This window comes from Trichosurus vulpecula, chromosome 3, assembly GCF_011100635.1.
Source record: "Trichosurus vulpecula isolate mTriVul1 chromosome 3, mTriVul1.pri, whole genome shotgun sequence".
Lineage (NCBI taxonomy): Eukaryota > Metazoa > Chordata > Mammalia > Diprotodontia > Phalangeridae > Trichosurus > Trichosurus vulpecula.
Window position 1 is genome coordinate 91,321,037 of NC_050575.1, and position 23,487 is coordinate 91,344,523.

The 23,487-nt window shown below is 41.0% G+C and overlaps 1 protein-coding gene across 1 annotated transcript in view; it reads right to left on the minus strand.

The window, feature by feature from the left end:
• Positions 1–19,808: 19,808 nt before the first annotated feature.
• AFAP1L1 (actin filament associated protein 1 like 1) overlaps positions 19,809–23,487 on the minus strand; it is an 83,520-nt gene continuing 79,841 nt past the window's right edge. The window contains exon 21 of the mRNA XM_036749758.1: positions 19,809–21,757. Coding sequence (XP_036605653.1) covers positions 21,734–21,757 — 24 coding nt within the window. The 3' untranslated portion in view covers positions 19,809–21,733. The remainder of the gene's footprint in view (positions 21,758–23,487) is intronic.

The window sequence follows — 23,487 nt, forward strand, 5'->3', positions numbered from 1 at the left end:
GACAGATGGGAGGGCTGACTGGGGAATGGGGCAACCAGAATATATGCCATCTTGGAGTAGGGGGAGGGTAGAAATGGGGAAAAAATTGTAATTCAAACTTTTATGAAAATCTATGCTGAAAACTAAATATATTAAATAAATTTTAAAAAAACAGAAAAAAAGAAAAAAAATTAAAAGTACAATAAAGTCTGTTACTTTCAAAATTGTCCTACTTCTGAAATTCCTTTGGCCCTCTGTTCATTTTAATAATGTTACAACAGCCCTCTCTTTTTTTTTGCATCACTATTGCTCTTCCCTCTCCTATCTCCCCCACTGAAAACCCAGATAAAAATTTAAAAGGAAAAAATTGCAACAAATAAGTACAATCAAGAAAAATCCACATAGTGGTCATGTCCAGAAACGTATATCTCTTTCTATATCTTGCTTTCATCACCTGTCAGGAGGTAAGTAACACGCTTCATCATAGGTCCTTCAGGTGACATGGTTAGTCATTGCATTGATAAGAGTTAAGTCTTTAAAAATTCTTTCTCTTTATACTATTGCTATCCTTGCATAAATTATTCTCCTGGCTTTGCTTGACTTACTGTCAACTCATACTATCTAGGATTCTTTGAAATGGTCTCTTACAACATTTTTATAATGTAATAATATTCCATTATATTCATATACCAATTTCTTTGGCTACTTGTCAATTGTCCAAGGCACCCCCTCCCAAGTTTTTTTTTCTTTCCCCCTTTTACTCCCCATTCAGAATCAGAAAACTTTGTTTTGCTTGTGCCTATTCTCTCCCCCTATATTTTCTCATGCCTGATTACTCTCTGTTGAGTTTCATATATTTATACAGCAGACTCTTTTGTGTGTTCAACCCTTTTTATCTGTTTAAAAGTGAGGTTCAAAAATCCCTCCAAACATTTGTAAAAAATGACTCTAGGGGCAGCTAGGTGACGCAGGGAGTAGAGCACCTGCCCTGGAGTCAGGAAGACCTGAGTTCAAATCCAGCCTCAGAGACTCAACACATGAACTAGCTGTGTGACCTTGGGCAAGTCACTTAACCCCAACTGCCCTGCCATATATACATATATATATACCTACAAAAAAAAAAACCAAAAATGACTGTAAATTCTAGAGCTACAGAACCCATGAAATGACAGAGTAAAACAAGTCTCCAACCCAAGACAGCCTGGATGGTCACTGGGAAGGGTCTATCACACCATGCTGGGAGTGGAGTGTGGTCCAGCATGGGCTGCACCAGGGCAGACCAGGCCTGAGCAGACCCAGTGGAGCAGACCTCAGGGCCCTGAATCACTGAGCTGTGGTGGTTTCCAGATTTCTCAACCCACAAACACCAAAGACAACGTAGTGGGTGCCTAGAAGTAGCTCTGAAAACAGCAGTGCAAAACCCCTGAAGCTTGAGACAGAGCACTCTCCACTCTGGAAGCAGTCATACCCTGGCCATGGAAAAGCTCAAAAAAGGATTTGGAAAATCAAGTCTGAGAAGGAGAGGAAAAATTGGGAAGAGAAATGAGAGTGATGCGAGAAAATCATGAAAAACAAGTCAACAGCTTGCTAAAAAGTACTGAAGAAAATAACATCTTAAAAAATAGACTAACCCAAGTGGCAAAAGAGCTCCAAAAAGCCAATGAGGAGAAGAACGCCTTAAAAGGCAGAATTAGCCAAATGGAAAAGGAGGTCCAAAAGACCACTGAAGAAAATACTACCTTAAAAATCAGACTGGAGCAAGTGGAAGCTAGTGACTTGATGAGAAATCAAGAAATTATAAAACAGAACCAAAGGAATGAAAAAATGGAAGACAATGTGAAATATCTCATTGGAAAAACCACTGACTTGGAGAATAGATCCAGGAGAGACAATTTAAGAATTATTGGACTACCTGAAAGCCATGGTCAAAAAAAGAGCCTAGACATCATCTTTCAAGAAATTATCAAGGAAAATTGCCCTGATATTCTAGAAGGTATTCAGAGGGTAAAATAGAAATTGAAAGAATCTACCCATTGCCTTTTGAAAGAGATCCCAAAAAGAAAACTCCTATTAATATTGTCACCAAATTCCAGAGCTACCAGATCAAGGAGAAAATACTGCAAGCAGACAGAAAAAAACAATTTGAGTATTGTGGAAGCACAATCAGGATGACACAAGATCTAGCAGCTTCTACATTAAGGGATTGAAGCGCTTGGAATATGATATTCTGGAGGTCAAGAAAGCTGGGATTAAAACCAAGAATCACCTATCCAGCAAAACTGAGTATAATACTTTAGGGCAAAAAATGGGATTTCAATGAAACAGTGGACTTTCAAACATTCTTGATGAAAACACCAGAGCTGAATAGAAAATCTGACTTTCAAATACAAAAATCAAAAGAAGCATGAAAAGTTAAACAGGAAAGAGAAATCATAAAGGACTTCCTAAAGTTGAACTGGTTACATTCCTACATGGAAAGATGATATTTGTAACTCATGAGACCCTTCTCAGTATTAGGGTAGTTGAAAGGAATATTCATACATATGTATATATATATATTACACACACACACACACACACACACACACACACACATACAAAGAAGGCACAGGGTAAGCAGAATAAGAAAGGATGATATCTAAAAAAAATAAAATTAAGGGGTAAGAGGAATATATTGGGAGGAGAAAGGGAGAGATAGAATGGGGTATATCTCACATAAAAATGGCAAGAAAAAGCTATTATAATGGAAGGGAAGAAGGGGTAGGTGAAAGGGAAGGAGTGAACCTTGCTATTACTGGATTTGGCTTAAGGAGGGAATAACATACACACTCAATTGGGTATCTTACCCTACAGGAAAGTAGAAGGGAAGGGGAGAGGGGGATGACAGAAGGGAGGGCAGATTGGGGGAGGGGGTAGTCAAAAGCAAACACTTTTGAAAAGGGACAAGGTCAAAGGAGAAAACTGAATAAATGGGGACAGGATAGGATGGAGGGAAACATAGTTAGTCTTTCACAACATGACTATGGAAGTGTTTTGCATAACAATACATGTATAACTTATACTGAATTGCTTGCCTTCTCAAGGAGAGTGGGTGGGGAAAGAAGATGGGAGAGAATTTGGAACTCAAAGTTCTAAAAACAAGTGTTTAAAAATATTTTTTACATGCAACTGGGAAATAAGATACACAGGCAATGGGGTATAGAAATCTATCTGGCCCTACAAGAAAGTAAGGGGGAAGATGGACGGGATAAGGGGAAGAGGGAGTGGGGTGATAGAAGGGCAGACAGTCTGGGGAAAGGGGCAATCAGAATACATGCCATCTTGGGGTGGGGGGAGGATAGAGATGGTGAGAAAATTTGTAACTCAAAATCTTGTGGAAACAAATGTTGAAAACTAAAATAAATTAAAATTTTAAAAATGAGAAAAAAATTAAAAAGTGAGGTTCATCTGATTCCCATTCCCCCAAATATTTCCTCCATGAACTCTTTCTTCTCAAACACCCGAATTATAAGAAATAGAAGCTTCCATAGCCTTTCCCCTCCTGTTTATAGTAGTGTATTCCTTTTATCTTTCCTCCTTTTTTTATTCTCTTAAAATACTCAAAATACTAGGTGGTGCAGTGAGTAGAGCACCAGCCCTGGAGCCAGGAGAAACTGAGTTCAAATCCGACCTCAGATACCTGACACACTTACTAGCTGTATGACCTTGGGCAAGTCACTTAACCCCAACTGCCTTGCCTTCCCCCCTCAAAAAAAAATAAACAGAAACAAACATAAAAAACATAAAAATATAAAATATAAAGAAAACACTCAAAATATCCACTCCTTCCCACACCCCCTGGGAACTCATTTTTTTTTTATCTACATCTCTATCCTTTGAAGATATTAAGATTCTGAAGGGACACATTTATTCTTCCTTTATTAAAATGTTAGTACTATATCACCATATAGTCCTTTACAATTTTTCAAGTAAATTTACCTTTCCAGATTTCTCTGAACCCTTTAATTTGTATTTCAAATTTCCTACTCAACTTTGGTCTTTTCAGAAACGTTAAAGTTCTCTGTTCATTTAAAGATCCATTTTTTCACCTGTAGGATTATTGGTTGCAAGCCGATCTTTTGAAATACTGTATTCCAAGACCTCTGGTTTTTTGTAGAAGCTGCCAGGCAGGTCCGTAGTTCCTTGATATGAACTTATTCTTTCTGGATCATTGCAGTAAGTGTGTGTGTGTGTGTGTGTGTGTGTGTGTGTGTGTGTGTGTGTATCTACACTCTTTATCTTGGCTTTGACATTCTTGGGTCTTTTCCTTTGCAGATTCCTTTGAGAAAATGATCAGTGGATTCCTTCTATTTTTACTTCGTTCTCTGGTTCTAACATATCTGGGTAGTTTTCTTTCAAGATTTATGATTTTATGAAATAGAATATCTAGGCTTTTTTTTAATCATATTTTTTAGAGAGTCCAATGTACCTTAATTTATCTAACCTTGAACTATTTTCCAGCCAGTTGTTTTTTTATATCAGATCTTACATTTTCTTCTATTTTTTGAATCCCTCGATTTTGTTCTTTGGGGGAATCTCTAGATTTGCAGTAATTTTTTTAATACTGACCAATGTTGTCTCTGATTTTATTCTTCTCTCTAGCTTTAATCCCTGAATTGGAGCTTTGCTCCCTGCTGCAGTTTTGGATGGGGCAGTTGCCTTTGCTTGGTCTTACCCTGGGTTAGGCCCAAGATCTTTTAGGTTCAGAAGACTGAATCTTCAAGGCCCTCTCTGGCACCACAGGATAGAATTTTAGGGATAGAGGCCCTGGGCCTGCGCGGACTATTCTTCTCTGAGTAGAGCAACTCCCTCCATGCTGGTCACTGATATTGCTCCCTTGGGCTTTTTGGGTCCCCACTATGGGGCTTTTTGACCACCCTGGACCTTCTCAGGGGCACACTCTACTCTTGTTGCCTCCAGATCAGTTTTACAGGCTACATGTGTCCTGTCTCTGGTAGTACAGGCCCCCTGCACTTGAACTGGCTTTGCTGGAGGAGTCTTCTTTTCTATTGCCCTTAAGGCTTCTTTCTGGCTGACCTCTTATACAGTTCTGGGGTAGAGAAAATCACTTATTGTTGCTTTTCATTGAATTGCTTCATCATTATTAAATCGTGTGAAGTTCTGAGTTTTGCTGGAGCAGATATGTGGGAGCTCAGTGCTCTGCCTTTTCTTCAGTTAGTCATCTTGGCAGGAAATCCCTATGACACTTTTCAATGTGTATTTTGTCACATTGAAATTTCTAAATATTGTGGAAGAAATGGACTTCACTGATTTGGACTGGTCAAGGAATTTTCATTCAAGCAGCTGCAGAAGAACATTCATCAGAGATGCAGAATCTTAGTGTTGTAAAAAAGTTCTTCTCTAAGCTGAGCAAAAGCTGATCATTTCACTGTCTTTTATACTGTAACAGGAAAACAAAAAGCAAGAAAAGGGTACAGATTTATTTCAGCAGGGCATAGTAACTGAGTTGTGGATGAAAATAAGTAACATATTAAAAGGATATGGTTACAGCAAGTTTATCAGATGCTTAATTGTTCTAACTAGAACGAAGTTTCCCAAGGGAGAGGAAATCTCTCATATTACTTCAAGGCTCTCAAGTTGGACCTATATAATTCCAATTATAGTTTTATGTGTATAATTTTTTTGATGTTGAACTAAAAAAAACAAAAGGAATTTCTCTATTGCTTAGAATTACTAAGTGACACACGAATTTCTAGTTTTGATATAAATTATGCAATGAGGAAATAAATCGTGGTTGAGAGAAGGGAGGTATTAAGAAATCAATGGTTGGTTTATTCTTGGAGTCTATGTGAAGTAGCAAGAGGACACCAAAATATGTGAAAACATGAAACTTGCTCAGAAGCATTAAGTATGAAAAGAATTATTGGTATGTCTATAGGTAACTCAAAGTGATTGTTCTTTACTAGGATTGCAATTTGAGCATATTAAATGCTATTACTTTTGGAGGGAAGATAATAGCAGAATTAGGGAAAAAATTATAAAAAACTGATGTCAAAAGAAGTGATTCTAGGGGGGGGAAATGTTGTAAGGCAAACACTGGTTGGTCCAGAAAATGTGTTATTACTACAGATGCACAATAAATTTAATTTAATGAAATGTTTTGTCAGTGCAACATATTGCCATGTTACCAATATTCTTTATTTGAAGAATAAATTTCCAAGAATCAATAAGGCTAAATCTGTGATGAGATATTTGTGGGTTCTCAAATAAAGCAAAGGATGAAAAATTCTAAATAAGAGTTGAAGTTGAAGGAGATTCACTGAAATTATTGCAAAAACTGACAACATAATTTGGGGAAAAATGCAAGCCATAAAATCACCACAAAACAGTCGATGATTTCCTAAAAGCCTACAAAGTTATTGGGTATAACATATCATTCAAGATCCACTTCTTGAATTCACACTTGGACTTCTTCCAAGAAAATCCAGGTGCTATTATAGTGATGAACAAAAGTAATACTTCCATCAAGAAATCTCCACAATGGAAAAAGAATAACCAAGCTAAGTGGAATAAAAACATACTGGCACAATATTGTTGGATGATGAGAAGAGATGTTCCACAGGCAAAAATACAGGAAATCATAAGTACCTACATTTTAGTTGAGTTAAAGCACCATTTTGCTTAGACAAAACATTTTTAATATAAAACTGTGAAAGTGATAAGTGACCCGAAAAACCCTAAAGCTATATTTAAAATCACAAAGAAATAATACTGTGAGGTTAAACTATTTTCATCTATGTAAGGGAAAACCATTTTTTGTTGTTGCTGCTATCCGGTGTAACAGAACAAATATAAGATGCAATTTTATAAGAATAAATATAAAGTCTCAAGCCACAGCTTGGCACAGTGGTGAGCCAGCTGGGGATAAAGTCAGTAAGATCTTGTTCTAAAACACACTGAACCTCAAGAAAATGTATTCCAAACTTCTCTCCTCAGCCTTTCACACATCCTTCCTTCCTTCCCCTCTCCCTCCCCCCTTTCTTGGCTGAGCGTCTCTCATCTCTCACTTTACTGAGAAAAAACAAGGCCTTTTCAGTGAGCTCTTCTCTTGCTCTCATCTCAAAACCCCTTGGTATCCTCCATATGAGTGACTAGCCCTGAAAACAGCAATGTCCTCACCCCCACCCCAGATCACCAACCCTGCTTCCAGGGCCATTTCCTTCCACAGCACTTGAGATGCAACTTGGAAATCTGCAATTTCAGCGAATCATCAGCTCTGGTCTGTCCTATCCAACAACCTCTTATCAGCGGCCTCAGCAGACCCTGAGAAGTTCTAACCACTCAAGTCCTTGGCGCTGTCAAATGATTTAGTATCAGAACCAGAGACATTTTTGTCAATGGAAAAGCCACTAAGCAAGACTGTCTGCCCCTATTAGAACGTGAGCCACTTGAGGGCGGGGACCACCTTCCCTGCAATTCTCTCCATCATCTCCCGCCCCAAATCCCGCCTTCTACAGGAAGCCGTCCCCAGCCCCTCTTAATGCTTATGCCCTCCCTCTTCGATCATCTCCAAGTCATCCTGTATATATGTTTGTACACAGCTGTTTGCTGTGTCTCTCTTCCATTTAACTGTGACCTCCATGATAGGGAAGGGGGCTAGGGGGGCAGCTTGCCTCTTCTCGGGTTTCCAGGGTTAAGGAGTTCCTGGCACACAGTAAGGGCTGAATAAATGCTTGTTGACTGGCTGACGGATGCAGAGAGTGCTCTCCGACTCGCATACATCCACTTTACAGACGAAGAAACTGCGGCCCAAGAATGAGGCCTGCAAATCGAATGCCCAGGGTTGGTCACACGTGGGTTCCAGTCGGGCACCACCAGCGGTTCAAAATCCATGCAACCAGGGCGGGAAGGGAGGGGAGAGGGAATTGGAGTCGGGGCGGGGGGGGGGGGGACGGACCCTGGGTTCGGGGCTCGGCTCGGTCACTTGTGGGGCCTGAAGCGAATCACTTCTCCTGCCTGGGCCTCGGTTTCCCCCTGTGTCGAATGACGAGGTTGGCTGGAGATCCTCCGAGGTCCTTGCCCGCCCTGGACCCAGAAGCCGCGGCTCTAGGGCAGTCCCGAGCTTTTCCCTTTCTCGCTCCGCCATCCCCGCCCTCGGCCCCAGCTCCCAGAGGCCCCGCCCCGCGACAACTCCCCCCGTCCCGGGTTACCTGCCCGGGCCGAGGGCTCCGGGGGCCGCGAGTCGCTGCAAGGCCCGAGGGGCCGCCCGGAGCCAGCGCCCGGCCATGTTCCGCCGCCTTACAGACTGAAGAAGACACAGTGCAGGAGACTTACTCGTCCCAGAGACCAGGAGGGAGAACTACAATTCCCGGCGATCCTCGCCGGACAGGTGAAGGCACAGAGCATCCCGGAAGGGGCGGGCTAAGAGATCACTTCCGGCCACTGTAGGGCGGACGAAAAGGGAGGGGGGAAAGGAGGAGGTGGAGAAAAGGAAAGAGGGAGGGAAAGAGAGGAGAAAAGGGAAGGCAAGGAAAGGAAAAGGAAGGCAGAAGGAAAGAAGGGGAGGGGACATTGTGGAAATTTATTTTGCTCAATTATACGTATTTGTTACGAGAGCTTTGTTTTTCTTTTCTAATGAGAGAAAAATAAATACTTGTTAATTGAAAAGGAACCAAATTTAATTTAAGAAAAGGAATGCAAAAGAAGAGGAGGTGGAAATGGAGTAGAAGGAAAATAATAAGTAGAATGATGGGAGTTAGTCATTCAGTCAGTCAGTAAGCATTTATTAAGAGACTGCTGTATGCCAAGCGCTGTGCTAAGCCCTGGGGATACAAAAAAAAGGCAAGAAAAGACAACCCCTGCTCTCAAGGAGCTCACAGTCTAATGGGGGAGGCAATATGCAAACAACTGTGTACAGACAAGCTGTATGCAGGATCAACTGGAAGTAATCAACGAAGGGAAGGCATTAGAATCAAGGGCGATTGGGAAAGGCTTAAAGGAAGCCAGAAAGATTGAGATGAAGAGGGGGAGCATTTCAGGCATGGGAGATGGCTAGTGAAAATGCTCAGGAGTAGGGAGTTGGAGTGTCTTGTTAGAATAAGGAGGCCAGTATCAATGGATCCCAAAATTGGGGGAGGAGCATAATGTAAGAACACTTTTGGGGGTCAGATTATGAAGGGTTTTAAAAGCCAGGGGATTTTATATTTGACTTTGGAGGTGATAGGGAGCCAGTAGAATTTGCCTGGGGTAGTCGGAGAGGGTAGTATCATGTGCTTTAGGAAGTTCACTTTGGCAATTGACTGGAGGAGAGATTTGTGCCAGGGAGACCAATAAGCAAGCTACTGCAGTAGTCTGAGTGTGAGGTGATAAAAATGGCCTGAACCAGCGTAGTGGCAATATTAGGGGAAAGAAAAGGGCGTATGCAAGAGATATCGCTAAAGTAAAATGTACATTCCTTGGCAACAGATTGGATATCTCGGGAGGTAAGAGAGAATAGGTAGAGGATGACACCTAGATTGTGAGCCTGGGTAACTAGAAGGATGGTGATACCTTGGACAGTAATAGGGAAGTTGGGAAGAGGGGAGGGTTTTTTTCGGGGGGCAGTGCAGAGGGGCAGGAAATAGAGTTCAGTTTTGGACATATTGGGTATAAGATGTCTGTCGGACATCCAGTTCAAGATTTAGAACTTGAAGGGATTATAAAGTAATAGTTTTCTCTTTTTCAGTTGCTAGTATGCCTAGTATGTATGAAGGCACTGTGCTGAGCTTTTGGAACAAACTAGGGTTACACAGGATTAGCAGGCATGGATGGGTCAAAATCATTGTAAGGAACTACCAAAACCAAGAAATTATAGATGCCCTTGAGTATTTTAGTAAGGGAGATCATTTATTCTATCTCTCTCATTTTCTAGATGAGGGAACTGAGGCCCAGAAAAAGTTACCCTGACTTCACAGCCCTTTTTGTCCTAGTCTTTTGCCTTTCTTTGTATCCCCAACATTTATCACAGTACCTGACACATAATAGGTGCTTAATAATAACTAATTGCCTGATTTGAAAAAAGCCAAGATGAACAAAAAGGACCATATAAAAAAGTCTTCTGGCATTGAGTCAACAGTATGTGGTCCAGAGTACTAGTAATGAAAGAGGGGATAATATTAGAGAAAACATTAAAAGCTCCTCGAGGCAATAAGCTACCCTGAGAGGTCAGAGGCCAGTCTGCCAGTGTAAGAGTTCAATGGGAGAGATAAAGGGAAAAGCTGGGGACATCACAACTTCCTCCTCATTGCCCATTGTGAAAAAAAAATGAAGAAAACCAAAAAGAAGACTGTGGAAATACCCTTCAGCAAAGATGGGACTAAGGGAATTTTTAGGGGAGCTGCACATAGTAAAACCTCCAAAGCCTTAGTCTAGTGGGATTCTGTGGTTCTGAGGAACAAGTAAAAGAGCTAAATTTTCCTTTGAAGGAGCAACAAGTACTATGAGGTACTATGAGGTAGTGGGTAGTTGGAGCTGTTAACTCCCCTGAAGCGTGAAATTTTAAATCTCCATTAAAAAAAAAGTCCATGATGGTCTCTACTGATTCTTTACTAAACACCATTCCATTCTAGCAGATCCCCTACCTTTGGGGGAAGGAGAAAAACACTATTCCATCAGCTCCCCCAGCCCCTCCCCTGAGCTGCCTAACCCAGAGAGGACTCTACACTGAGGCAGCATCCCTAGAGATTTTGATAAATGCTTTTTTCCCTTCCCCAAACCTGAATTCATTCCTCAATGATTTACAAACTCTCACTAGATCATACCCTTCTCATCCCAGTAATTCTGAACCCCTAGGCATCATTATTCAGACCTGGTTCTCTGTCCCTGCCATTGCCCTCTTCTTTATTCCTGTTCCCCTCAACCTAGCCCCTTCCTCCAATGTTCCACTTTATAGTGACCCTCCCCTACCACTGTGCTTCATTCCTATACAAGTACTCCCAGAAACCTCTTTATCCTAGAAGCTCAATCTTTTCCTTTCCCATTCCCTCTATCTTCTGGCTCTCATTGAGACCTGACTCCCTTCTATGACACAACCTCTCTGGCTACACTTTCTAATAATGGCTACATTTTCACTTATTTCCCTGACTCACTGGTCAAAGCGGGGGAATTGGAGTACTTTTTGCTCTCCATTACCACTTTCAGGCTTTCCCTCAACCACCATGGCACAACAGTTTTTCCTCTTTTGAGGTCCATAACCCCCTCCCAATCAAAATACTGATAGCTGTGGCCCACCACCCTCCAGGACATTCCCCTTCTTTTCTTGATAAATTCAGTCACTGGCCCACAGTTTTTCCTTCTCATCTTCTGCCCTCACGCTGGAGGATTTCAGCATATGTATTATTAAGTCCTCAAACACTCAAACCTCCAGTTTCTCAATTTAGTCATTTCCCATGACCTATTCCTCTACACCACCTCAGCTACACATAGTCATACTCGATCTTGCCATCAGCCACAATCGTACCATTCCTATGTTCATGATCTTTGGAATTCCTTTATCTAATCACAATCTATTGTTATTCTACCTTTCCCTCTTCCCTGAATTCCCTAACCATGACCTTTAGTTCCTCTACCTCTCAGTTTTTTCCCAGGCTATGTATCATCCCTGAACTGTCTACACTCTTCCCTTCCCCATCTTGACCCCTTGGTGAACCAGTTCAGCACTACACTGTCCTCTTTTTTTGAGTTCTTCCCCTTATCCTACTGCCAATCTAACCCTACTAAGCCTCAGTTTTAGATTACTCCTACCATCAGCTTCTTTCACTCCTACTCATGTACTTGCTGAACAAAGCTGGAGAAAATCTCAACTGGGTTGTGCTGACTGGGTCTTACACATTATATTACATAATCTCAACTGGGAATTTGCTGTAGCAAGGAAATCATTTTATACTTCCCTAGTTAGCTCACTATTCCCCTTACCAGGACAGCTTTTCCAAATCTTTTCATAAATCCTCAAACCCCCCATGGTTTTCCTCTTTTCCCACTCTCTCATCTGAGAACCTTGCCTTAAGAAAAAATAAAGAGCATCAGGCAAAAACTCTATCCTCTCTCCTTCTAATCTCACATCACCCAGATGCCTTCTATCACTATGGCCTCCTTCACTCACCTCACATGAAGAGATGGCTCTTCTTTTTACCAAGGTAAACTCTAACCCTTCAAACGAAGTGATCCCATTTCATCCACTCGTCTCCGGCAGGTTCCTCTCTCTTATCCCCACTCTTGTCTTCAGTCTTTCCCAACTAAGCTGCTTCCCTACTGCCTACAAACATGCCCATGTCTCCCACATCCTCAAAAAACTCTCACTTGATCCACTCATCCCCACTAGATATGGTCCCATATCCCTCTTCCCTTTTATGATTAAACTCCTTGAAAAAGCTGTCTACAATTGGTGCCTCCACTTCCTTTCCTCTCACTCTCTTCTTAACTCGATAGTCTAGCTTCTGACCTCACTATTCAACCAAAACTGCCCTCTCCAAAGTTTGCAATGATCTCTTTATTGATAAATTCAATGGCTTTTTCTCAGTCTACATCCTTGACTTCTCTGCTGCCCTTGACACAGTTGATCCCTCTCTACTCCCTGATGTGTTTCTCTCTAGGTTTCTGTGACCTTACTGTCTCTTGTTTCTCCTTCTACCTGTCTTATTGTTCCTTCTTAGTCTCCTTTACTGAGTCGTTGTCGAGATCATTCCCACAACTAGTGGGTATCTCCAGGGCTCTCTCCTGGACCCTCTCATCTGCTCCTTTTATACTATTTCCCTTGGCAACCTCATCAGCTCCTGTGACTTTGATTTTCATCTCTAAGCTGATAATTCTTAGATCTATTTATCCAGCCCCAACCTCTCACCTAGCCTCCAGACTCATATCTCAAACTACCTATTGTATATCTTGAATTAGATGTCCCATAGTCCAAAAATGAACTCATTATTTCTCTCCCTAAATCCCCTGCCCTTAACCTTCCCTATCAGTGTTGGGGAAACCACCATCCTCCCAGTCAGTCGGACTCACAACCTAGGTGTCATCTTCATATGCAATCTATTGCTAAGTCCTATCGATTTTACCTTTGTAACATTTTTCCTATACATCCTCTTCTCTCCTCTGATACTGCTACCACCCTGGTGCTGGCCCTTATCAACTTAGGTCTGAACTATGGCAATAGACTTTAAAAAAATTAGGTTTTTATAATGTCTTCTGTTTCTTACATCATCATAGTTATCCTTCTCCCTACCCTGTTCCCAGAAAGCCGTACCATATAGAAAATAATTTTTTTAGAAAGGAAAAAAAGTCAAGACAACTGATCTTTATATTGAAAAAGTATGAAAACATGTGCAAAGTGTAACACTTGTGGACCTTCCACCTCCACGTGGAGTCTGTTAGGGGTGTCCTCTCTTCTTCATTCGAATTCTGCTTGGTCTTTATAATTTTGTTCCATTCACTTTTCATATTTTGGTGCATTGGTACTCTTTCCATTTACATTGTTGTAAGTTATTGTGGGGAAAATAATTTATTGTCTTATTTAGAAAAAATTATTATTGCTGTTTAAATCCAACCTTATGTGATTGTCAGTATTCAGAATGTCACCTGACCCCAGGAACTCTCTAGGAGTTCTAGAGACAACTACAAGGAATTTGGAGTTCCCCCAGGTCTAGAATCCATGCAAAGCACTCTTGTTTTGGGTCTACCCAAGCTTGTGTTTTGGTGTGGCCCAGATTTTACTGAATGTTTAAATTTATTCACATCCATCTCAATCTGCCTTGCTTTCAAGTCTCCCTCTCTGCAACATTACTTAACTGTGTGCCAATGCTTTGTGCAGGCACCCTTGTCTAAATTCTATATATTGTAAACCTTCTAGAAGCTAGACCAGAGGGAACCAAATATACTTTCTGGCTTGCTTGCCTCTACCAAATGACCTAATAGATTTCTTTCTAAACCTATCTTGGATTTTGAGGTTTTTCTTGTGAACATTATTGTATATGTTATTTTTTTGCTTCTGATTACTTCATTATATATTGGTTCACATAGATCTTTGCATGCTTCTCTGTATTTGTCACGCATAATTTCTTTTTTTCTTTTAAATAGTATTTTTACTATTTCTATTTATTTAAATAGGATTTTTCCCAAGTCATTTGTTTTCTACTTTATCAGACACTGAGTTATTAAGTTCTGTTGTTCCTGATTCTCCTTTGTCTAGTCTCTTTCATTGCTCTATTTCTCTACTTTAACCAATGCCAGATAGTTTTGATGACTGTTGCTTTACAATATAGTTTGAGGTCTGGAAGTACAATTTCCCCTTCATCTCTATTTCTTTTCATCATTTCCCTTAATATTCTAGATCTTTCATTTTTCTAAATGAATTTCATTATTATTTTATAAAGCTTTATAAAGTATCCCCTGGGAAATTTGGTTGGTAGAGCATTAAAAGTGTGAGTTAATTTTGTGAATATTGTCCTTTTTATTATTTTGGCATTGTTCAGCCATGAGCACCAAATATTCCTCCAGCTATTTAAGCTATTCTTTCTAATTTAAGGAACATGTGGTAAATTGAAACAATGCAAATTTTTTGCATGCTTCGGAAAGGTGATCACCGGTTATTTTATGCATTTTGTAGTTATTTTAAATGGGATTTCTCTTTCTATTATTGCTTCTTGTGTTTTGTTATTATTATATAAAAATGCTATTGATTTTTGAGGACTTATTTTATTGATGCTATTCTCAATTAGTATCTTTTCTGTTTCCCTAGGATTTTCCAAAAATAACAACATATCATCAGCAAATAGGGATAGTTTCATCTCCTCTCACCTTATCTTTATGCCTGTGATTTTTTTTCCTCTTGTCTTATTGCCTTTGCTAGCATTTCCAGAACTATATCAATCCATGGGTTGGTTGGTTTGTATCTTCTTTTGGATTCCAGGTGTCTTAAATTATGGAGACAGATGAAGTTTATTTTTGGTGCGTAACCTCTGTGTCTTGGAGAAGTTTGAGAGGTCGAGGGTGCTAGGAAAAATATCTAGACATCTTTCTTGTTTATTACCTGACTAGGAAGGCCTGCAGTAGCCTTTCGATTAGTTTCCCTGGCTGAGATCTTTCTACACTTTGGTCTTTCTAAACTCAGCTGGCAAATTAATCTTCCTAAAATGTAGGTGTGACAGTGTCACTTCCCTCATACCCTACTTCTGAAAATCCCAGTGGTACCCTATTGCCTCCAGAATCAAACGTAAAATCCTCCATTTGGCATTGAAAGCCCTTCATAACTTAGCTTCCAGTCCCCTTATACCTTACTCTTCTCTTCCATACTACCCTCACCATATGATTCCAATCCAGTGACACTAGCCTTCTTGCTGTTCCTCTAACAAGACATTCCATCTCCTGACTCAGTCCATTATCACGGGAACTCTTCCATACTTAGAATTTCATTCCTTCATTTCTCCACTTCATAGCTTCCTTTAAGTCCCATCTAAAATCCTACCTTCTACAAGAAGTCCTTTGTGACTTTAATGCTAGTACCCCCTTAGTGCTAGTACCTTCCCTCTGTTGAATCTCTCCAGTTTATGCTGTTAGTATCTTCTTTGTACATAGTTTGCATGCCTTCTTCTATTTGAATTGTCTTAGGAAGATTCTGAAGATCACCTGGCAGGATAAGGTAGCAGACACTGAGGTCCTTTCTTGAGCTAAACTGCCAGCCATTCAAACTCTACTGCAGAGAGCACAACTCTGATGGGCTAACCATGTTGTTTGAATGCCAAATGTGCATTTGCCTGAAAGAGACTGTTTTGGTGCGGATATGCTATGCTGGCCAGTCCTGTGCCAGTGTCTCCCATGTCACGCAACAAATTCCAAAGTTCTTCAGAGAGACATTGAGTGCCTTTGTATTGCTTCTTCTGACCACCATGTAAAATGCTTGCCTTGTGTGAGTTCTCCATAAAATAGTCCTTAAGACTGAAGGACAACAACCAACCAACCCAGCAAAGGGAAAGCCACTATTTCCTAAAGCAACCTGTTCTACCTTTGGATATTCCCAAGTGTTGGATTTTTTTTTTAACATCAAACTGAAATATGCTGCTTTGTAACTCCTACCCACCATTCCATAGAAGAGGAAGGACCTGTCTGAGAACAGCTATCACTCCAAATGTGTAATAGGACCTTTATTGGAAAGAAAATTCTCATAATTTTCTACTTTTGTAGTTTCTCTGGGATTTGGGGTTAGTATGAAGCCATATGACCCCGAAAGTTTTGAAAGGAACTTAGGAAGAAGTGCTGTGTTTGAAATCATAAGGGTCTTGGATGGTGATTGTGGGACATTAACATCACTCTCCTGAGGACCCTTAAAAGTGACTTTCTTGGAACAACCCTGTAACAGAAATGACCAGTTTGGGATGTGGAGGAAAGATGAGGCAAATCATTCCCCTCTTTTTCTTTGAGAAATCAGGGCTGTAGGTGGAGAATGTTGCCTGTTGGCAGACAAAGTTGCTTTGTTGATTGTTTTGTTTTAAACAAATTAAACAGTTGTTTTAATCTTACAGGGAAAAATTCCTGGGGTGGGGCAAGTGTTTATATATATATATAAAATATTTTTCTGAAAATGACCATGATATGAAAACTAAAGACATAAATAAAACTTACTTTACAAAAGTGACTTGAACCTCCAGCCAAACTGGATATTTGTTGATACACCCTAAAATATTAATTTTTCTCATTTCTATATACTTCCTTTTTGTTTCTTCCTACTACTATGCCTCTCCTAACAGGTTATGAAAATTCTGTCTACCTTGCAAGGCCACTTCTTTCATTATGCCTTCTTGGATCCCTTCACCTTCCCCTTATCTTTAGCCAGAAGTGATTCCTTATTCCTTGGATTTTCCATAACATGTATTTTGTATCATTTACAAATCATCTATGATCACAACACACCCTTGCTCAAAGACTAAATGGGGCTCCCTATTCTCTATAACAGTGTTCCCCAAACCTTTTTGATATTGTACCCCATAAGAAAAAAGATGGAGCATGGGATTCCTATTTATGTATATTTGTGTCCTTATAAATTATATCAGTAGTACTATTGTATTAATAATTTCGTGTATTATGGAACTTATAATACAGAAGTGGCATGGTCAGATCTGCAATTGAGGAAAATCACTTAGGTAGTCCTGTGGCTGGAGAGGGGAGAAAAAGGCACAGAGACCAATTAGGAGGCTATTGCTATATAGTACAAGTGAGAGGTACTGAAGATCTGAATCAGGCTAGAAGCTCTGTGAGTAGTGAGAAGCAGACTGATAGGAAAGATGCTGTAGAGGTACAAATGGCAAGAGATGGCAATGGATTGGCTGGGGAATGAAGAGTCCAGGATAACACCTTGGTTGCAAACCTGAGTGACTAGAAAGGGTGTTCAGAAGAGGGATAGGTTGGGAGTGGAGGAAGGTAATATAGTCCCGACCAATATACACCTTTTTATCCACCAGGAAATGAAACATGAGGAAGGAACCTTGCTAAGTGATCACTGTCCTGCAATTCGAGGGGATCGGGAGAGGAATTTTGCCTGCCTAGGGATTCTTGGGCTAGATTCAGGCTCTCATGAGATGTGAGGTTCTATGGTTCCCCCACCCACCCCCATACACCATGTAGGTTTTAGTTTAGTCATTTTCATTCATGTTTGACTCCTCATGACTCCATTTGGAATTTTCTTGCCAAAGATAATGGAGCAGTTTGCCATTTCCTTCTCCAGCTCATTTTACAGATGAGGAAACTGAGGCAAGCAGGGCCTAAGGCCATACCATAGTGATGTGACTCTCTATTCACCTAAGGGCACAAAAAATGCAGCCCATATGAAATTAGTACCTTTTGCTTGATAAAAGTCCCAAGGACTTCACCCCTCACTCTATTGCATTTCCATATGGAAGGGAGAGGGACCCCTCATCTACCTACTTTTTAGTCTTGTTGAATCTTTTCTATGGTTAAATCTTTTTGTTAATACTAATATTTAGGTATCTTATTTAGTTCTAACATATGATTTAAACTACCAGGGTACCAGGCTCAGGCCTCTAGTCATAAATCTCCCTGAAGGGCAATCACAGGAGGGGTAGGGAAAGGGTGAGGGCAGTGGCATAGTTGTGCTGGAGACATCTTCATGATTAACAGTCGGAGGAGGATGGGATGAGACCCACTTTCCCACCTTCTGATGGGATTGATCAAAAATTCTTTGGGGCTGTCAGTTCCTCTTTGGCTCATTCTATGGCCCCAACTTTGGAGACCACTATTCTCTAGGATGAAGAAGAAACTCCTCAGCTTTAGCTTTTAATGACCTCCACATTCTGCTTTCTGCTTACCTTTCCTGGCTTATTTTCCTTTACTCCCTTTTGTAGACTACATTCCGATCAATTTGTACTACTACATGCTTTTTCTACCTCAATAATTCCACAGTCTAGAAAATACTTCCTTTTCATCTCTGCTTATTGAAAACCTATTCTCCCAAGGTCTAAATTAGTTGTCATTTCCTTCATGAAGTCCACACCCATCTTGCCCCCCTCTTACACACATACCAGTCATACACAGTCTTACTCAAATTTTCATAGATCACTTTTCCTGGATCATTCATTTTACCTTATACTGAAAGCATGGGTGAAGGACTGCCACTGTTTCTGTCTAAAGCACAAGTCCCTGCAGAAAATTGGTATCTAATGTTTATTGAATTGAATTCCATTTGGCAGTCATCACATCTTGTACTGTTGTTATTAATGTCCCTGTTTTATCTCCTTTACTTCCAAGGATAGGAACTGAATCACATTTCCCACATCAGACTTCATACATAGCAAGGACTCAAAAAATGGTTGGTGGACTCTTATTTGAAGAGTTTTTCTTTGTTCTGTGAATATTTAGGTGCATAATTATATTCTATGATATGGCCTATGGGCCAAGTGGGCTAAAATATCACAAAGAAGCTGTGGCTCCATGGAATATCAGCCCTCTGGCTTGTAGAGTGCACAATTCTCTTTAAGGGCAGGGACACTGTTTTTGTTTTTAATCTTTTTATCCCAGAATAGGGCCTTGAACATTCAGTAGTAAAAATTTATTCCTTTTAAAATATCGAATGTAATTGCCCATTGGGAGCTCCCCAAACTCTCCTCCTCTAAACTTTTCAATTAGCTTTATGGGCCTCTCTCATCACAACTCAGTACTGCCCACTTGGATAGATACGATCAAGTTGAAGTCCAGCTACTGGAGTCATGTAGGACAATACAATGTGGAGCAAAGGACATTAATTCATTAGACCTGTTTCAGTCCTAGCTCTTTCCACTACCTAGTGGTGCAACTTTAGGTTGCTCACTAGTATCTCTGAGCTCCAGTTTTTTTCACTATCAAATGGGGATAACATCTTTTGTTTATCTCATAAGGGCTGGTGTGAGGATCTGATGGAATAAAGTACTTGAAAACGACTCCTAAGGGATACTTCCCCACTAGACTGTAAATCCATGAGGCCAGGACTGTGTCTTATCTAGACTCATAAAATGTTGCTTTAAAGGATGCTAAAGACCATTTAGTCTAATCTCTTTATTTGACAGATGAATTGGAGGCTCAGAGATAAAATGCCTCACCCAGAACCAGTAAGTGGTAGAGTTGCCCAGAACTTGTTTCCAAATCTAACACTCTTTTCAACACAAACCATGTCTCTTTCTAGCTTAGCAGACTGCAGTACCTGCAAACAGTAGGCACTTGATAAATGTGTGCTGCATTTGAAACTGTGGGGTCCTAGGTACCTTTCCAAGACTATTAAAAACCCTCTGGGAAGATTGCCGACTCCACGGTGGTGAATAGTTACATAGTTTTATCTTTATTGGAGGAAAACATGTCACAGACCTTTAAAGTGCATACGGGTTTTAAACAGTAACTTGTGGCACAGTATGCATGATAGCTCAACATCTAAGGTCCCCACTTCCCCAGTGTGCTTACACTCACTCAGCAGGGCTTCCTTTGGCCTTTGGCAATGGATTATTTTTCAGGAAAGGTGGGAAAGGGAAAGGGGAGGACCCCTTTTCCCTTTCAAGATGAAGGAAGAGAAATCTTGAGTACCTAGATTTCTCTTAAGTCATTTCAAGCAGATTTCTATTCCCATACACAGCAGATTAAGTGGCAGATGCCTCAGAGGCATCACACGTGAGAAGAGGAGACGAGGAGGGTGTTAGGATAGAGTCCCAGGGAAGAAGGCATCTGTACATTTGCTACATTAAAACACCTGCATCCTTGGCTCATATCTTCCTATGGAGTATATAAATTCACAGGATTTTGAGTATGAAGGGACTTATTTAATCCAAGCCCTTTATTTTCTATTTTATAAAGCTTGTAGATTTGAGTGGCTTGCCCAAAGTCATACATGTTGTAAGTTGCAGGGCTGAAATATAATAACAATAATAATAGCTTGTATTTCTATAGCGCTTCAACATTTCCAGAACACTCTACATACATCATCTCATTTGATTCGCACAAAAGCCCTGTGAGGTAGGTGCTGTTACTGTCCCCACTTTGAAGATGAGGAAACTGAGGCTCGGTCACATTAAGTGATTGCCCTAGGGACACACACTTTCTAAGTGTCCGAGGCAGGTCCTCTGACCCCAAATCCTGTGTTCTTACTGATGCCACAATGCCTGTCTATGAGCAGGTTTCTGCTTGTGAGTGTGCTATTAGCATGGTAACCTTGTATCCGTGTGTACCACTCTCCTTAGGGTTGGCCTGGGCACAATATGGGCCTTAAAACACCCCAACTACGTTCATTTTCACCACTTCTTCAGATCTTTGCTTTCATATCAATCAGATTTAACTGATGACATGCACAACAGGCACTACTGATGGCCAGTTGTCCTAGACAACTCCACAGGGGGAATAAGTGAAGGGTCACAGGATTCACATTTTGCATGGCTTTAGCCCAAGTTTAAACAAGTAGCTATCATCCCAGTCATCTCCCAGTACCTCCTCATGGTGTGGAGGTAACCCTGGGATCTTCAAGGCTATTCCAGCACATCAGAGGTTCTAGCAAGGCCCCAGCACGCTGGAAAGCCCAGGCCTGGTGAGAAAGATGCATTGTCTGAGGCTGAACTGAGTGTGGATCACCAAACTGAGTGTTATCCCCAAAAAGGTGGCCACCAAAAAAAAAACTTTTGGAGGTTCATAGCCATTGATGAACATTGATAAAATAAAGGGGATTGTGCAAACCATGAAATCACCATCTGTGGCAGTACAGAATCCACTTCATATTAAGGCTTCCAGTAGCTACCAGAGCCCCAGGAACCCTTTCCAGTGTCATAAGAAGAGCTTCTCCTTACTACAGTGCCCCATATGCTTTAGTGTTTCCTTATCATTTCAGTCAAATAAAGGTGATTATTCACCAGTTCCTTGTTTCTTCAGATGAAAAAATGGCCAATCCAGTTTGTCCAGAGATACTGTGTTACCTAACAGTCCTCTCACTCCAATCTCCATTCCCACCCCCACCCCGAAAAGTCCCAAGTGTCTTCCTCATTCCATCACTAGCCTATCTACCACTTCTCCCCCTCCCTGTGCCCCTGTGGCAAAGTGCCTCCTCCCTTTTCCTCCCTTCCCCCCTCCCCCCAACACAGAAAATGAAGGCAATCTTCATGTGTTCCCAAACAGTGCTACTTTTCTCCGGCTCTTAAGAAAAAGGGGCTGAAAGGTGGGCTAGAGAAGCTGGTATCTCCCAGAGGATATATTTCTCATGTTTCTCTTAGGTTTTCTTCATTTCCCATTCCTGCAAAGCAGAAAGACAAATAAGCAGATTTTACTGAATGGTGTTTGAGGTGAATGAAGGACATACATGCCATCACCTTTATTGGATAATCCCCTTGGATGAGTGGCCGCTCTACTTCTACCCCAGAGGTCAAGGGGCAGAAAAAAAAGGAGCTGTGTCTAGGTGAGGCCCCAAAACATGTAGTGGCTAGCTTTACTAAATGGATGAGGGAAGGAAGGCCCAAGAGCCCTGTTACAATAGCTGTAGGAGAATCACAGCATTAGAGGTAACCTCTAATCTCATGCAGTTATAACCCCTTCATTTTACAGCAGAGGAACTTGAGAGCCAGAAAGCAGGGACATAACCACCACATAATTACAGAAGTTGAGAGTTAGAAAAGACTTCAGAGGGTCATAGGCCGACTATATACAAATCATGGTCCCATCCACAGCATCCCTGGCAAGTGGCCATCATTCTTCCTAAGCATTTATTATGTGGATAACTTATTATTACTTTAAGGAGGAATCACCACTAGGCCCCAACATACAGGGCCAATAGTGAGGATTATATACCAATGTTATGACAAAAATAATACTAGTTCATGTTTTTAAAGTGATTAAGGGTTAAAGTGCTTTCACAGCCATTATCGTACTCGAACCTCACAACAAGCCTGTAGAATTAACAGTTTAAATATTATTATTCACATTTTACAGAAAAGGAAACTAAGACCCAAGAGAAGGGAAATTATTTGTTCAGGGCTACACAACTACTAAGCACCAGAACTGGGACTGGGACCTAGGTTCTCTGCTGACAGACAACATGGTGCAGCAGAAGGAGCCCGGGATTTGGGGGTGGAAAACCTGGATTCAAGCCCTACCTATGCTACTTACAGAGTGATCTCTGCCAAATGCCTGAGACTCAGTGTCCTCTACTGTAAAGTAGAGATGATAATAACACTAAGACTCCTCACCTCATCAGATTTGAAAACCCTAAAGCACCAGACAAATAGAATAGTGACCTTCCTGAAGTGGGTGGTTTTCTGCCAGAAATATTAGTCCCATAGAATCACAGAATTTTAGAGACACTTTAAAGGGCATGTAGTCCATTACATACCTGAAAAAGCATCCCCTCTGTGACAGGAAGATCAGTTAGGATGCTATTATGATAGTCCTGTGGGTGGTAATAAGGCACTGGTCTAGGATAACAGCAGTGGGGATGGGTATGAAAGAAGAGGAGGTGGACTTGAAAGATACTATAGAGGTCACTAGGTGATGTAAAGTCCTACTTTAGTGCCTCCTTATGGTGCAGAGGATGACCGTGGATTCTCAAAAACCAGGGAGCACAAACTAGAGCAGATCTTGACAAACTGAAAAGGCTTGAAGCAGGAACCTAGTAATGGACTGTATTCCTGTAGACTTAGGATTCGTGAAGGTAAAGAAACTCATCATTAGGTTGGATGCAGGGTGCAAAATGTGTCAGCCACAGCAACCCTCAAAGAGCATTGTCGAAGTTACAGGGAGCTGCAATCTCATGGCGTAAGGGAGGGAGTACCCATAACTCAAAAGAAACCACAGATTCTTGAAATACTGAAGAGAGGCTCAACAGTACCCTAAGACTCTAACAAAACCACATAATTTAGAACTAGAAATATCATCTCGTCAGGCAACTATGTGGCCCAGTGGATAAAGTGCTAGACCTGGAGACAAGAAGACCTCAGTTCGACTCTGACCTTGGACATGTACTAGCCGTGT